This window comes from Myxocyprinus asiaticus, chromosome 18 (genome assembly GCF_019703515.2).
Source record: "Myxocyprinus asiaticus isolate MX2 ecotype Aquarium Trade chromosome 18, UBuf_Myxa_2, whole genome shotgun sequence".
Taxonomy (NCBI): Eukaryota; Metazoa; Chordata; class Actinopteri; order Cypriniformes; family Catostomidae; genus Myxocyprinus; species Myxocyprinus asiaticus.
In genome coordinates, this window is record NC_059361.1 from 3,855,767 (window position 1) to 3,871,274 (window position 15,508).

A 15,508-nucleotide genomic window follows, 5' to 3' on the forward strand; every position below is an offset into this window, starting at 1 on the left:
CTCAAGATGGCGCCGAGTATGGCTGCTGCGTTGCGAGCTCCGACACAACATAGTAATGTTTTGTTTGTTTTGTTCACAATTCTTATGTTTTTTGTCTTGGATGTTGTCTGCCTTATTGTCTACGACAGACAAACACTTTTGGACATTGGTTCAGCAATTTCACACCGTAAACCGGACTTCACATTCCTCAATGCCAACCCGCTGTTTACAAACACGCAAGCGGAGCCCTTTGTCTGGGCAGCACGGCCGCGGAAACGCAAAAGGAAAAGGGGAAACAGAACCGGCGTTCTCATCAGAGTAAGACGCCGTGCAAATCGACCCCCGCTACCCACTATTCTTCTGGCAAATGTTCAGTCTCTGGATAACAAGGTCTGCGAGCTGAAAGCGCGGATCTCTTTCCAAAGAGATACAAGGGACTGCTGCATTATCTGCCTTACAGAAACTTGGATGTCTGCGGAGATTCCAGACTCAGCCATTGAACCCACGGGGTTCTCCGTGCACCGAGCGGACAGAGCGAAAGACCTCTCAGGTAAAAGCAGAGGTGGTGGTGTATGTTTTATGATCAACAAATCCTGGTGTGATCAGAGGAACGTACATTCTATCAAGTCTTTCTGCTCTCCTGATCTGGAATTTCTTATGCTTCTGTATCGACCATTCTGGCTACCGAGGGAATTCACAGCGGTCATTATCACTGTTGTGTACATCCCCCCACAAGCTGACACAGACCAGGCACTCAAGGAACTGTATGGGATTATAAGTGAGCAGGAAACCGCGCACCCCGAGGCCGCATTCATTGTGACCGGGGACTTTAATAAAGCCAGTTTAAAATCAGTCGCACCAAAATATCACCAGCACATTAGTTTCAACACACGAGGGGACCGGGTTTTGGACCATTGCTACTCTCCCTTCCGGGATGGCTACAAATCCCTCCCCCACCCACCATTTGGCAAATCGGACCACTCTTCCATTCTGCTTCTGCCCGCTTACAGGCAGAAATTGAAACAGGAAGCACCCACCCTCAGAATGATCCAGTGCCGGTCGGACCAATCAGACTCTACGCTACAGGACTGTTTTGATCACACGGACTGGGAGATGTTCCGGTCCGCCTCTGATGACGACATCGAGCTTTATGCTGATAGCATAATGTGTTTCATCAGAACGTGCATAGAGGACGTGGTTCCGACCAGAACAGTACGGATCTATCCGAATCAGAAACCTTGGATTAATAGCGATGTTCGCGCAGCACTTAATGTGCGGACCTCCGCTTTTAATTCCGGGAACGCGGAGGAGCATAAACAAGCCAGTTATGCCCTCCGAAAAACTATCAGAACCGCAAAACGCCAGTACAGGAGCAAGATTGAAGGACAGTTTAACACCACCAACTCTAGAAGCATGTGGCAGGGAATTAACATCATCACGGACTTTAAAGGGAATAAAAACTCCGCCATGAACACCGCTGCCTCTCTCCCGGATGAGTTAAATACTTTTTATGCTCGTTTTAAGGATAATAACACCGCCCTCACTGAGAGAGCTCTCGCGGCCGAAGCTACAGAGGTTAGTTCACTCTCCGTCTCTGTAGCGGATGTAACCCCATCCTTTCGACGTGTGAATATCCGCAAAGCCGTGGGTCCAGATGGCATTCCGGGCCGCGTCATCAGAGCAGGCGCGAACCAGCTGGCTGGTGTTTTTACGGACATTTTCAAACTTTCCCTCTCTTTGTCTGTAGTCCCCACATGCTTTAAAACATCCACCATTGTGCCTGTTCCAAAACAATCAAAAATAACTTGTTTAAATGACTGGCGTCCTGTTGCTCTGACCCCCATCATCAGCAAATGTTTTGAGAGACTAATCAGAGACTATATCTGCTCTGTGCTGCCTCCATCACTGGACCCATTGCAGTTTGCTTACCGCAACAACCGCTCCACTGATGATGCCATTGCATCTACAATACACACTGCTCTCTCCCACCTGGAAAAAAGAACACTTATGTGAGAATGCTGTTTGTAGACTACAGCTCAGCATTCAACACCATAGTGCCCTCCAAGCTAGATGAGACACTCCGGGCTCTGGGCTTAAACAGCTCGCTGTGCAGCTGGATCCTGGACTTCCTGTCAAGCAGACGCCAGGTGGTTAGAATAGGCAGCAACATCTCCTCATCACTGACCCTCAACACTGGAGCCCAGCAGGGCTGTGTTCTCAGCCCACTCTTGTATTCTCTGTACACACATGACTGTGTGGCAACACATAGCTCCAATGCCATCATTAAGTTTGCTGATGACACAACGGTGGTAGGTCTGATCACTGACAATGATGAAACAGCCTACAGAGAGGAGGTGCACACTCTGACACACTGGTGTCAGGAGCACAACCTCTCCCTCAACGTCAGTAAGACAAAGGAGCTTGTGGTGGACTGTGGAGAGACCTGTGGAGAGAGTCAGCAGCTTCAAGTTCCTGGGTGTCCACATCACTGAGGAACTCACATGGTCCATCCACACTGAAGTCGTTGTGAAGAAGGCTCATCAGCACCTCTTCTTCCTGAGACGGCTGAGGAAGTTTGGAATGAACCGCCACATCCTCACACGGTTCTACACCTGCACTGTAGAGAGCATCCTGACTGGCTGCATCTCCGCCTGGTATGGCAATAACACCGCCCACAACCGCAAAGCACTGCAAAGGATGGTGCGAGCTGCCAGACACATCATCGGAGGTGAGCTTCCCTCCCTCCAGGAAATATATACAAGGCGGTGTGTGAAAAAAGCTCGGAGGATCATCAGAGACTCCAGCCACCCGAGCCATGGGCTGTTCTCACTGCTACCATAAGGTAGGCGGTATCGCAGCATCAGGACCCGCACCAGCCGACTTCATGATAGCTTCTTCCCCCAAGCAATCAGACTTCTGAACTCTTGATCTCCCATGATCAAATACATCAGCACTGCACTTTATTACCCTTACTCTTATATCTCACACCGGACTGTCATAAATTATATTATTATTATATTATATTCTCTCTTAACAACTGACTATCAACCGACAGCTGAATGTCAATACAGTACAATACTGTACATTCTATATATACTTTTTTATATATTTTATTTTTTATTTTTATTGAATAATGTGTATCTATATAGTGCGTATTGTATACTGTACAGTGTATGTTATTATTTGTATATTGTTCAGTGTAATTATGTGTATATCGGATGTTTAAATTGTATTGTGTTAATTTGATGTTATTGTAAATTGGTATATGTCTCATCACTGTCACGACTGCTATGTTGATCGGAACTGCACCCAAGAATTTCACACACCATTGCACTTGTGTATATGGCTGTGTGACAATAAAGTGATTTGATTTTGATGGATTTGATTTGTTATTCTCAAAACAAGCTCCAGCCGCACGGCGGAGCCAACGCAAAAAACCCAAAATGTCGCCCAGCTTCCTCAAGAGTAAGTACAGCGAGTTGACCCACTCACATGAGAAACATCCAATGGTTTACTCACCCATTGATTCTGTAAAAGATATTGCCTGATTGGGACATATAAATACTTTGCGACCGACCTTCGTTTCTATTCTCAGTTTGGCTGGAAACATCAGAGGAAACGAGATCTTTCGTCGATGTCAGAGTTTCTTGCATTCCCTGAACCGATCACGTTTCTCTCTTGTCGAGTTCGCAAAGTCCGGGAACAAGAAAATATTATGATTCTTCCAAGAAATCTTCTCTTTGCTCCTGGCCTGGTGCAACACAAGATCTTTATCGGATGATCTCAGAAATCTGGCCAGAATCAGTCGGGGCCTTTCTCCCTCAGCAGATCTGTGAGCCGGGACTCTGTGAGCTCGCTCGATTTCCAGCTTGGGAAAAACTCGTCTAGGAATTTCACCATATCTGTGCCCTCCTCATACTCAGGAATTCCAACAATTCAAACGTTATTCCTGCGGCTTCTATTCTCAAGATCTTCAAGCTTTTCAAGGAGATGCTCCAAATCAACTTTGGTTGCGGGTGGATTAGCGGTTAATTCCCTCTCCTAAGATTCCAGAAAATCAATTCGTCTCTCAACATCAGTCACTCTTGTAACTAGCTCAGAGAATTTTGTTTCCATCACCGTAATCGATCGATGTATTACAGCGAGATCCTCCAAGTCAGCAAGAATCTTCGTCAACATCACCGACATGTTGGACAACTGACGCTGGATCTCTTTTCCCGCCACGCCATCCAAATCGAGTCCCCGGTCTGTAGGCCTGTAGGCTTTCATCCTGAACACATAAGTGTCTTTTAATGTCTCCAGAGCCCGAGGATTTTAACTTCTTTGCCATGTTTTGCATCAAAGAGCAATTATGTAACTGGGTGTATCAAATTCACCAGATTATAACATGATAATAATTGAAAATTTAGCAAAGTGCGCAGAGCTCGTCCCTCACACGTCTGCTTCTTGCATGGCGTCACGTGACCCCGCTGTACCGCACTCTTAATTTTTTATGATTTTATACTGTATATATATATATATATATATAATGTATGTATGTATGTATGTATGTATGTATGTGTGTGTTAATCAATGGGATAGTACACCTAAAAATATAAATTATTTTATCATTTACTCAAGTCAAGTAATTTTTATCTGTATAGTGCTTTTCACAGCACACATCGTTTCAAAGCAGCTCAGATCAATATTTAAATCCTTGGCCTTTTTCACTATAAATCTCCACTTTCAGATGTGAAAAGTGAAACTAAACAGGCACCACAAGTGACTTACAGATGTAAAAGTGGAAATATTTAACAAAAAAAGATTTAACTTAAATATTGATCTGTTTTTCATCCACAACTATTATATCACTTCTGAAGACATAGATTTAACCACTGGTATCTGTTTGGCAACATTTTATAATAGATGTGCCACGGGAAAGTTAGTCATCTCATTTTGCCTTTAAGAGACTTTAGCACAGTAGCGGTTAGCTGTTAAAATTTGCATGTGTTGACGGTGAAATGTTGTATATTGTGAGTTTTGTCATAGTTAGTATCCCATATGTTGACTGACGTGATCTGATAATGGTGCACTAAACTCTAAATACACAGTTTTATAGTTTTGAGATGATGCCATGGCTGCAATATTGATCCTCACATCTGGATTTGTCTCCGAGCTTCCATACATTCCAAAATCTAGAAGAACCAGTATTAGAACCTGTCCAGTCCAGAAGCTTGAGTGTTGAGCACCAGATAACGAGAGGAATTGTTTACTGCCATCTGCAGAAAATGAGTAGGGAAGAACAGGGCTAGTTGTCACTAGGGGAAGTTGTCACAAGGTCTGTCTCTCAGTAATGGTAAGATTTGGAGTGAAAAGTGTTTTCTCTAGCAGAGGTATTGTATGTTGGTTTTAAACACATTGTTCAAAACCCTCTTAAATTAGAAGATTTTTCTATATTCTTCCCTCCAAATTAAATGTTCAAAATCATCATATTTTTGTTCTCGCTCTTGTGTAAACAAGCAAACACAATCAAACCACACTGGCATACGTTCAGACAAGAGTCAGCTATTTAATGAAGGCAGATTTTTACTGAAAGGTTTAAATGTGTTCTTAGGATATAGGTATTTTTCAAAGTAAGGTCGGGGCATGTTGTCACATTTTTATTGGGCAGGTTGTCACACATGCTTTTAATGTCATAAATGTATACATTCACAATATTTGTTGACCAAAAACTTTTTTGTGCATTACCTTTTCCTTTTGAGTTGTTTTATTAATTATTTTATGAATCATAATTGTTTTACTTTTTAAATTTAGCTGTAAAGCCTATAAAACCAAAAGAGGTGTAGATTTTGTTGTGTTGGTTGTTATGGTGGGACATGTTACTTCATCACCCCCACAATGTTCACATTAAACCTACACCATTGGTTTAATGTCAGGTTGCTTTGTGACAACTTGCCCAAATATAGTGTGACAATTTTTCCCCTTCTATTGGGGCAAGTTGTCTTAAAAGTTCAACGTGTGTTCAATGGACTGTATCTTTTTTTCCTGGACAAAGAAGGTGAAAATGTTAACTTGCTTTTTTGTTGCCGAGACTTCAAGGTATGTGGCTGTGCAAAAATTTACTTTCAGCTAGAAACCAACCCTGAGAAATAGTCACTGGAGTAAAAAGTGTGACAACTAGCCCCGGTTTCTGCTAATATAAGCAGCTTAGTTCAAGTTTGCTTGTGCTGTAATTGTCTTCATATATCAAACAATAGGTTAATTTTGCTGTCTTTAAATGTTCATTGATTTTACAGTTTTGTTGCTGGCTGCTTTTTAAAATATTTCCTTCCACTTAAAGGAATAGTTCACCCAAAAATGAAAATTCTCTCATCATTTTCTCACCCTCATGCCATCCCAGATGTATATGACTTTCTTTCTTCAGCTGAACACAAACTAAGATTTTTAGAAGAATATCTCAGCTCTGTAGGTCCATATAATGCAAATGAATGGTGCCCAGAACGTTGAAGGTCCAAAAAGCACATAAAGGCAGCATAAAATTAATCCATAAACTCCAGTGGTTTAATCCATGTAATCAGAAGTGATATGATAGGTGTGGGTGAGAAACAATATTCAATATTTAAGTACTTTTTTTTTAACCATACATTTTCCTCCCTGCCCAGTAGTTGACGATATACATGAAGAATGTGAATCAGCAAAAACAAAAGAAGAATGTGGGAGTGAAAGTGGAGATTTATAGTAAAAAGGGACTTGGTTCTCATCCACACCTGTCATATCGCTTCTGAAGACATGGAATAAACCGTCGTATGGATTACTTTTATGCTGCCTTTATGTGCTTTTTTGAGCTTCAAAGTTCTGGCAAGCATTCATTTGCATTATATGGACCTGCAGAGCTGAAATATTCTTCTAAAAATCCTAGTTTGTGTTCAGCAGAAAAAATAAAAATCCTACACATCTGGGATGGCATGAGGGTGAGTAAACGATGAGAGATTTTTGGGTGAACTATCCCTTTAAAGGTCTGTTCTTGTATTACAGCATTCTAGTCTGATGTATTACACTAAACAGTATGTATCTACATAGGGCAGGAGTTGCTTTGTTGATGCAACTTATCGACTGTGGATGGTGTGTGTGTGTGTGTGTGTGTGTGTGTGTGTGTGTGTGTGTGTGTGTGTGTGTGTGTGTGTGTTTCAGATTCTCTTTCTCTGAGCGCTGGATGGCCCATATATGTCAAATCTATTCAAGTAATATATCTGCCCAGGTTGACCGAGGTCTACACAAGAGCTCCCCAGAGACTGCATGCTGGAGATGTATTAAATAATAAATTGCTAAACACAATTGATTTAAGAAGCTTAAACAGTTTTGTGTTTTTAAACAGTCTCTGTGAACTAGTTTATTGACATCGTCACTGACAAGAAGTGAACTTTTTCCCCTATTTTATTATTAAAGGCTGCGAGTAAAAATGCTTGCAAATGCGACAAAAATAAATTATTGCAACCATAACTTAAAATCTAGTTGCCATTTGCGACAGTCGGGAACACCTTGTGTGCGCTCATACTGAAGTTACTGAATTACATCTTAAAAGCGCTTCCAAATATCTCAGCTCTGTAGGTCCATACAATGCAAGTAAATGGTGGCCAGAACTTTGAAGGTCCAAAAAGCACATAAATGCAGTATATAATTAATCTATACGACTCCAGTGTTTCAATACATGTCTTCAGAAGCGATATGATATGTGTGGGTGAGAAAGAGATCAATATCTAGATGTGAAAGTGAAACTTAACAGGTGCCACATGTGACAGTCAGCTGCGACGCGTACTCCAATGAGGGCATATTGTGTCATCCTTTCATTTTAAATAACTTAATAAATTGTTTTATTTATTTATTTATTTTTTTGGTAAATTGGTAGCACTTCCTGTAGCACTTGCCATAGATGTGTCTGTCTTGTCGGGCACTTCACACGCACCTTACAGTCTAGCTGATCCCACAAAAGCTCAGTGGGGTTTAAGATCCATAACACTCTTTTCCAATTATCTGTTGTCCAATGTCTGTGTTTCTTTGCCCACTTTAACCTTTTCTTTTTGTTTTTCTGTTTCAAAAGTGTCTTCTTCTTTGCAATTCTTCCCATAAGGCCTGCACCCCTGAGTCTTCTCTTTACTGTTGTACATGAAACTGGTGTTGAGCGGGTAGAATTCAATGAAGCTGTCAGCTGAGGACATGTGAGGCGTCTATTTCTCAAACTAGAGACTCTGATGTACTTATCCTCTTGTTTAGTTGTACATCTGGCCTTCCACATCTCTTTCTGTCCAGTTGTCCTTTGTCTTTGAAGACTGTAGTGTACACCTTTGTATGAAATCTTCAGTTTTTTGGCAATTTCAAGCATTGTATGGCCTTCATTCCTCAAAACAATGATTGACTGATGAGTTTCTAGAGAAAGCTGTTTCTTTTTTGCCATTGTTGACCTAATATTGACCTTAAGACATGCCAGTCTATTGCATACTGTGGCAACTCAAAAACAAACACAAAGACAATGTTAAGCTTCATTTAATGAACCAAATATCTTTCAGCTGTGTTTGATATAATGGCAAGTGATTTTCTAGTACCAAATGATCAATTTAGCATGATTACTCAAGGATAAGGTGTTGGAGTGATGGCTGCTGTCTAGATTTGATCAAAAATGACTTTTTTCAAATAGTGATGGTGCTGTTTTTTACATCAGTAATGTCCTGACTATACTTTGTGATCAGTTGAATGCCACTTTGGTGAATTTGGCCACATAAAGTGAATCTGGTGAATTATTTTTATTTTTAAGTGTACAGAGATTATCTCTAAACGTGCACAGAGCTGAGGGAGCGCAACTGATGGCACAGGCAAGACAGACAGTCCGAATAAAACGTATCCACCAATCAGAACGTTAATTTCAGATGCGATTGGATATTTGCTAGCCAATCATATTTTCCATTTCAGTAAGGGGAGGAACATTTCCAGTGTCTGATGCACAAGCATCCCTGGAGTAACCATAATTTTCACTGTAAATTTATTTCCCTGCTAAACATATATATATATATATATATATATATATATATATATATATATATATATATATATATACATTTAAATGTAACTTATGCAATTAAATTTTGTGAAAATACTGCATGTCATTGTACTCCTGCTAGTTTTTGATGCTCTTTTTTTTTTTTTTTTTTTTTTTTTTGCCTTTTACTGCTGTCGGTGGTGCCTTTTTCTCATGATATAAAATAATTTCAATTTATATGTCTAAGTAGGAAATTATGTTTGGGTCTTTCATAAATTCACAGTATGCCCACCTCTTTAGACACTACTACACCACTGTTTCTGGAGTAAATTCATGCTAAAATAACAACATATCTAAAGGTGACATACATTCGTATTTCTTATAATTGTGTGTAATTTTTGTTAAGTAATAAAAAAAAATAATTAATCATGGTTTTACTAAAGTAATATTGTAGTAGTAACCATGGTTAATTGTGTGGTAACTATGGTTTAACTAAATCCCATGCTTAAACTATAGTTACTGTAGTGAAACCATGGTTATTTTTTGTAAGGGTAAACAAAACAGAAGTCTAATCATTTTCTGTTTAGGCTCACAAATGTAAAAAAAGAAATATATATATATATGACTTGAATTATGACTAAAAGTAATATTTTAAATTACCCATTTTATCCCCCCCCAAAAAATCAATTTAATAGAAGTATCGGTATTGGTATCGTTATCGACGATATTGGACTTGAAATGATTGGTATCGGATCAAAAAGAAAATTAGTGGTATCGCCCATCTCTAGCGATGAGACGTGTGAAAGATTTATCAGATGTAACTGATAAGGATGCTCCGATCAATCGGCCACCGATCAGTATCGGCCGATATTCACGTTTTATGACTCGATCGGTGATCTGTAATTTAGCCAATCGCATAAACCGATCGCTTATATTGTAAAAGATGCGCGGCTCCTTTAGGACTTCAACACCACTGTCATAGCATCATGGATTGTGGGGAATACTGGCATAGTGTTGTAAGACAATAAACTTGATTCAGCAGTTAAGAGTGATGCAGTGGGGGAGGTATGGAGAATATGAAAAGATTGTGTACTGTACTGTTAGTGTGGCGTTTCACACGCGATAAGGCAAAGGGAAAACAGCGCAAGCTCTAAAACGGTCTTGTACCATAAATATGTGTACTTGTGACATGACATTTACACTCACAGCCCCGATGTGAAAACTTGTAAAATAAAAATCTGAAGTTGAATGTTGCAATCTGCATTCACAGACAATAAACCAAAACAGAGTTTGGAATTCAAAGTTGTAGACAAATAGTCACAATTGTATAAAATTACTTTCATATATGAATACAATGATAGACACAGTGTTGTATTACATATTTACTTTTGTACTTTAATTAATTTTTGCAGTACAACCACAGCATTTACAACCTCTCAGATCTGCCACTGCAACTTCAAATCTTCCCGCCTTGACTTTTGCAACAACTTTTGCGAAAAACCTTTAGCAAAACTCACTTGTGCACTTGTAAATCAAGATGTGAGAGAGCAGCCTACTGCTTATATGAACACATGCAAAATGATTGACAGGCAGAAACTGTCAGTGTTCACGGAACACGGACACATTTTTGTTTGCTGTTTACAGAGTCTAGAGCTGTCACAGAGACCAGTGATGTTTCTCACGACACTTAATTCAGTAATATCTTTCAGGGAGTAGGAGCATTTGTTGCTACCTTTCCATGAAAAAATTGCTTACAGCACCTTTAATATAGATTATACTTTTTTTTTTTTAAAGTCTTATTAATAAAAGCTTTTTTAAAGGTGTCATGACATACTCTTTTTATATATATATATAGTTATATATATAGTTATATTAACTTTCCTGAGGTCCACTTATAATGTTAGTATATATATATATATATATATATATATATATATATATATATATATATATATATATATATATATATATATAATTTTATTTTATTTTTTTTTTTTTGGGGCACAAAAACAGTCATAATTTAATCATATATAATAATTTTCCACCCTGTTACTGACCCTCTGTCTGAAACGCCGGTTTTAGGCTGTCTGGCCCTTTAAGACTTCAATGTAAACGCCCACTGTTATTATTGGCGAACATCGTGCAGCCCTTCCAATACAGCCATATTTGAAACACAGTCCGAAGAAAATGAACAAATTCCACAAGACCACAACATTTATAAAACTAAATTTCAGGATTAACATATAACTCACATCCAACACATTTAATCTGAATATAGTAATCTGTTCACTCAGGCAGCACCATAAAGTATCAGTCATGAATAAAATAGTTTTCTTACGAATTTGCAGTCCAATAGTGTTTTAACTGCCCCATCCTTCAATAACAGTTCCTGTGACTGGTTCACAAGTATACAATACAGTCCATGCTGAAATGTTCTGAATACACAAACGTATACAGTCCATGGTGATGTTGGGGTGCTTCAACAGGCCAAAGCAGAGACGCTGGTCTTCAAATCTTACATCTTCCGTGTTTGTTTACACACAGGACAAAAACAGCACATATGGGTGCAAAAATGGTCCAGTACACCTTCAAAACAGCACAACAGCAAGAAAGCGCTGCTGAATGAAACACAATGGGGTTTTCCATTTTAGAGTTATAACTTGACATTGCATCTTTTAAAAGTGATGCGAGATGTATGATAACGGTCAAAGCCGTGCACATTTATGTAGAAAACCATTTAAATCCAGATAACCATGTGAAGGTGTCCTGTGTCCAATTTGATCCAACTCTCTCCCCTTCACCTGTGTGACTGACTGAGCACCAGTAGATGGGGCCAAGGGTGCAATGACGAAAAATAGGCGTTGATATCTTACTTAAGAGGTAGTCATATGCAGATGTGTTTGGTCCTTTTGATGTCACAAGTTCCACAAATTCCAAAACGAGACGTTTTTGCGGCTTGGTTTAAATAAGGAAGTTTTGAGTTCTGAAACTTATAGTATGTTTTTTATAGTACAATGGCCTCTTTTATGTCAAAAGATCTAGGAAAATTGTATTCCTCATGTCACAACCCCTTTAAAAATCCTTTTAAACTATCACTTTGCCTAGTGTTTTCTGACAACAACAAAAAATTTACTGGAAAGAGGAAAATTCAATTAATAGTGACAGTGTGCAGAAAGCTTACATATATAGCCATTTATGACAGAGATCTTGATAAAAGGTGAAATGATCTGTATAGGTATTGGCCGATCAGGTGACAAGAAGATCAGTGATCGATATCAGCTGTAAAAATCCTGATCCCTAGTTACTGAGTTAGATTTCAGTGCAAGCAGGCAGTATTTATACTCTAGTAGGCAAGATTTATGGCAATAATAGTCACTATATGAAAGAGCGAGAGACACTGAGAGACAGAGAGTTGTAATATTGCATTATAATTTGTTCTCCACAAAGTTAAACAGCAGAAAAACTGTTTGGTTATCCATCATCCAATGGGATTACTCACACAAAATAACTGCAAGAGGTTTACGCTTGCCTAACACACAAACACAAACACAACTCTCTCTCTCTCTGTCTCTCTCTCTCTGTCTCTCTCTCTCTCTCTCTCTCTCTCTCTCTCTCTCTCTCTCTCTCTCTCTCTCTCTCTGCCAACAATTCTTTTGTATCCATCTCCATAACAACAGCTTGAGTGACTGAGAGTGAGTGAGAGAGGACAGATAGAGAGAGTGAGTTTCTACAATTCACCGCATGCAAATGTGTGTGTGAGACAGAGCTCAGATGGTCATGTGTGTTGGGGTGGTATCAGGGCGGTGTGATGACTTGAAGCCGATAAGTGTAGATGAAGATGCGGGATATGAGCTAACGCCACACATGGTGAGGAACCCACGCGCTTTACTTGCTTTTGGCAGGGACAGGTGTAAGAGTGTGTGTGCATGTGTGAGTGTGTGTGTGTGAGTGTCTGTGTGCATGTGTGTGTGTGTGTTTGGCTGGCCTTGATCTTGTGTGGGTTTTATGTAACAGGCTGCAACAGCACATATACGGTACGCTACAGTTATACTAATGTCATATTGTACTGTCTGTGGAATTTTAAAGTATGTTACTGTTATGAAATTTGAAAAATGACATTTATATTTTTTAAATGTTTATATATTATATTATATTATATTATATTATATTATATTATATTATATTATATTATATTGTCCCCCCCCTTTGGGTAGGAATATCAAAAGAAGCTCTATGGATAGTATCTGTGACTTACTGTTGATTGCCACAGACAATAATTGCAGCTTATCCCTCAGTTGTACATTTCAGTGTACTTACAATGGAAGTCTATGGGCAAAGCTTTCCGAAGGGTTTAAAAGCAGAAATGTGCAGATCATATTGTGGTTAAAGTGCTTATGTTAATTCTTCTGGACAAAATGCGTGTTATTTGAGCTTTAAATTTAGGATATTACGCTTTTAGCGGTGAAACTACTGTTCTATGCATTACCTACATAATTCTTGTGGGTGGAGTTTGTGCCATGTAAACAGTCCCATTTAGGTATTTTGCGAATGACTGGGTGACTGTACATTATCCCTTACAAAATATCTACTAATATTAACACTGATGGTAAATGGTATTTTAATAGTATTTTGTGATTCTAATGATAGTTTCAAGAAAAGAGAAACCCATTTTTTTTTCTTTTTTTTTTTTTTTAGAGAACAGCTATTTAAATATTCTGTTAAATTTCTTTATTGAAATAGAATCAGCATTGTGAAAATGTTGCTCAATGCATTTTGAAATATTGTTATACTGTATATTAATAATTGATGGATTATAGATCAAGAATGCCATTTAAACAGATCTGGTGATGTGTTTATTAAGTATTGTGTGTGTGTGTGTGTGGGTGTGTGTGTGTGTGTGTGTGTGTGTGTGTGTGCGTGTGTCTCCGCAAAGCTAAAATTAAGTCCTTACTGTGGGGTTCGGTGAAGTTTTATTCCATCGCTGTTTTTTCCACATGGGAAAACTCCCCTGTTTTTGCTTTTATCCTTCTTTTGCATTATTCAACTAGTGTCACATCTCTCTCTCTCTCTCTCTCTCTCTCTCTCTCTCTCTCTCTCTCTCTCTCTCTCTCTATCTATCTATCTATCTCTCTCTCTCGCTCTCATTCCCTTAGGCTAACTTGAAGAAGTTTATGGAATATGTGCAGCAAAGAAATGTTGAGAAGTTATCAAAGTTTCTGGAGAAAGGACTCGACCCAAACTTCCACGACCCAGAGACTGGAGGTAAGTGATATGAACAGTATGCTGTGAGTCATGAAGCCCTTAGTACTCAAAAGTCCCTGTTCAATAACATCAGTTGTGTGTGCACCTATGTGTGCAATCTAATGTTTTTGTTAGTTTTTATTTTTGTTTTTTTCCAGTGCTGTTAGACCCTATGAAATTTATATATTTGTTTATTTTTATTTTTATTTTTTAGTCCATGTCTGTTAGCTTTGAGGCCATCTATATGCTTGCATACTCAAAATTGGTGCTGTGACCCGATCCCTTAGTCTTATGCCTTAGCCTTATCTCTTATACCATAATATACAACAATGAGCCAAAACATTATGACCACTCACATGTCAAAGTCTGGGTAGATTAGATGGTAAGCGAACAATCAGTTCTCATAGTCAACGTGTTGAATGCAGGAGAAATGGGCAGGAGTAAAGACCTGAGCTACTTTGACAAGAGCCAAACTGTTATGGCCAGACGACTGGGTCAGAGCATCTCTGAAATGGCAAGACTTGTGGTGTGCTCCCTGTCAGCAGTGGTGAGGACAAACCACAAACCAGCAACAGGGTGTTGGACGCCCAAGGGTCATCGATGCGCTAGGGCAACAAAGGCTATCCCGTCTGGTCCGAACCGACAGAAGCTCTACTGTGGCACAAGTCACAGAAAATGTTAATGATGGTTACAGGAGGAATGTGTCACAATACACAATGCATCGCACCCTGCTGCATATGGGGCTGCGTAGCCACAGACAGGCCAGAGTGCCCATGATGACCCCTGTCCACTGTCAAAAGCGCCTACAATGGGCACGCGAGCATCGGAACTGTACCTTGGAGCAGTGGAAGAAAGTTGCCTGGTCCAGTGAGTCCCATTTACTTTTACATCACGTGGATGGCCGTGTACGTGTGCACCGTTTACCTGGGGAAGTGATGGCACCAGGATGCACTGTGGGAAGACGACAAGCCCGTGGAGGGAGTGTGATGCACTGGGCAATGTTCTACTGGGAAACCCTGGGTCCGGCCATTCATGTGGATGTCAATTTGACACGTGCCACCTACCTAAACATCGTACACCCCTTCATGGCAATGGTATTCCCTGATGGCAGTGGCCTCTTTCAGCAGGATAATGTGCCCTGCCACACTGCACACATTGTTTGGGAATGGTTTGAGGAACATGATGAAGAGTTCAAGGTGTTGCCCTGGCCTCCAAATTCCCCAGATCTCAATCAGGATCCACCTCGCAACTTACAGGACTTGAAGGATCTGCTGCTAA

At 39.7% G+C, this 15,508-nt stretch overlaps 1 protein-coding gene across 6 annotated transcripts in view; it reads left to right on the forward strand.

Annotated features, from left to right (window-relative positions):
* Nucleotides 1–15,508, forward strand: part of LOC127456258 (SH3 and multiple ankyrin repeat domains protein 3-like) — a 333,686-nt gene that overhangs the window by 100,873 nt on the left and 217,305 nt on the right. For 5 of the 6 annotated variants that reach the window (XR_007899810.1, XM_051724660.1, XM_051724661.1 and 2 more), the window contains one exon: nucleotides 14,143–14,251. Coding sequence is in view for 5 of the 6 variants with exons in the window: in XM_051724660.1 (XP_051580620.1) it covers nucleotides 14,143–14,251 (109 nt within the window). In the remaining variant the exon portion in view is untranslated. Of the gene's footprint in view, nucleotides 1–12,752; nucleotides 12,857–14,142; nucleotides 14,252–15,508 lie in introns of those variants that run through there. The other variant, XM_051724662.1, reaches the window with a different exon arrangement.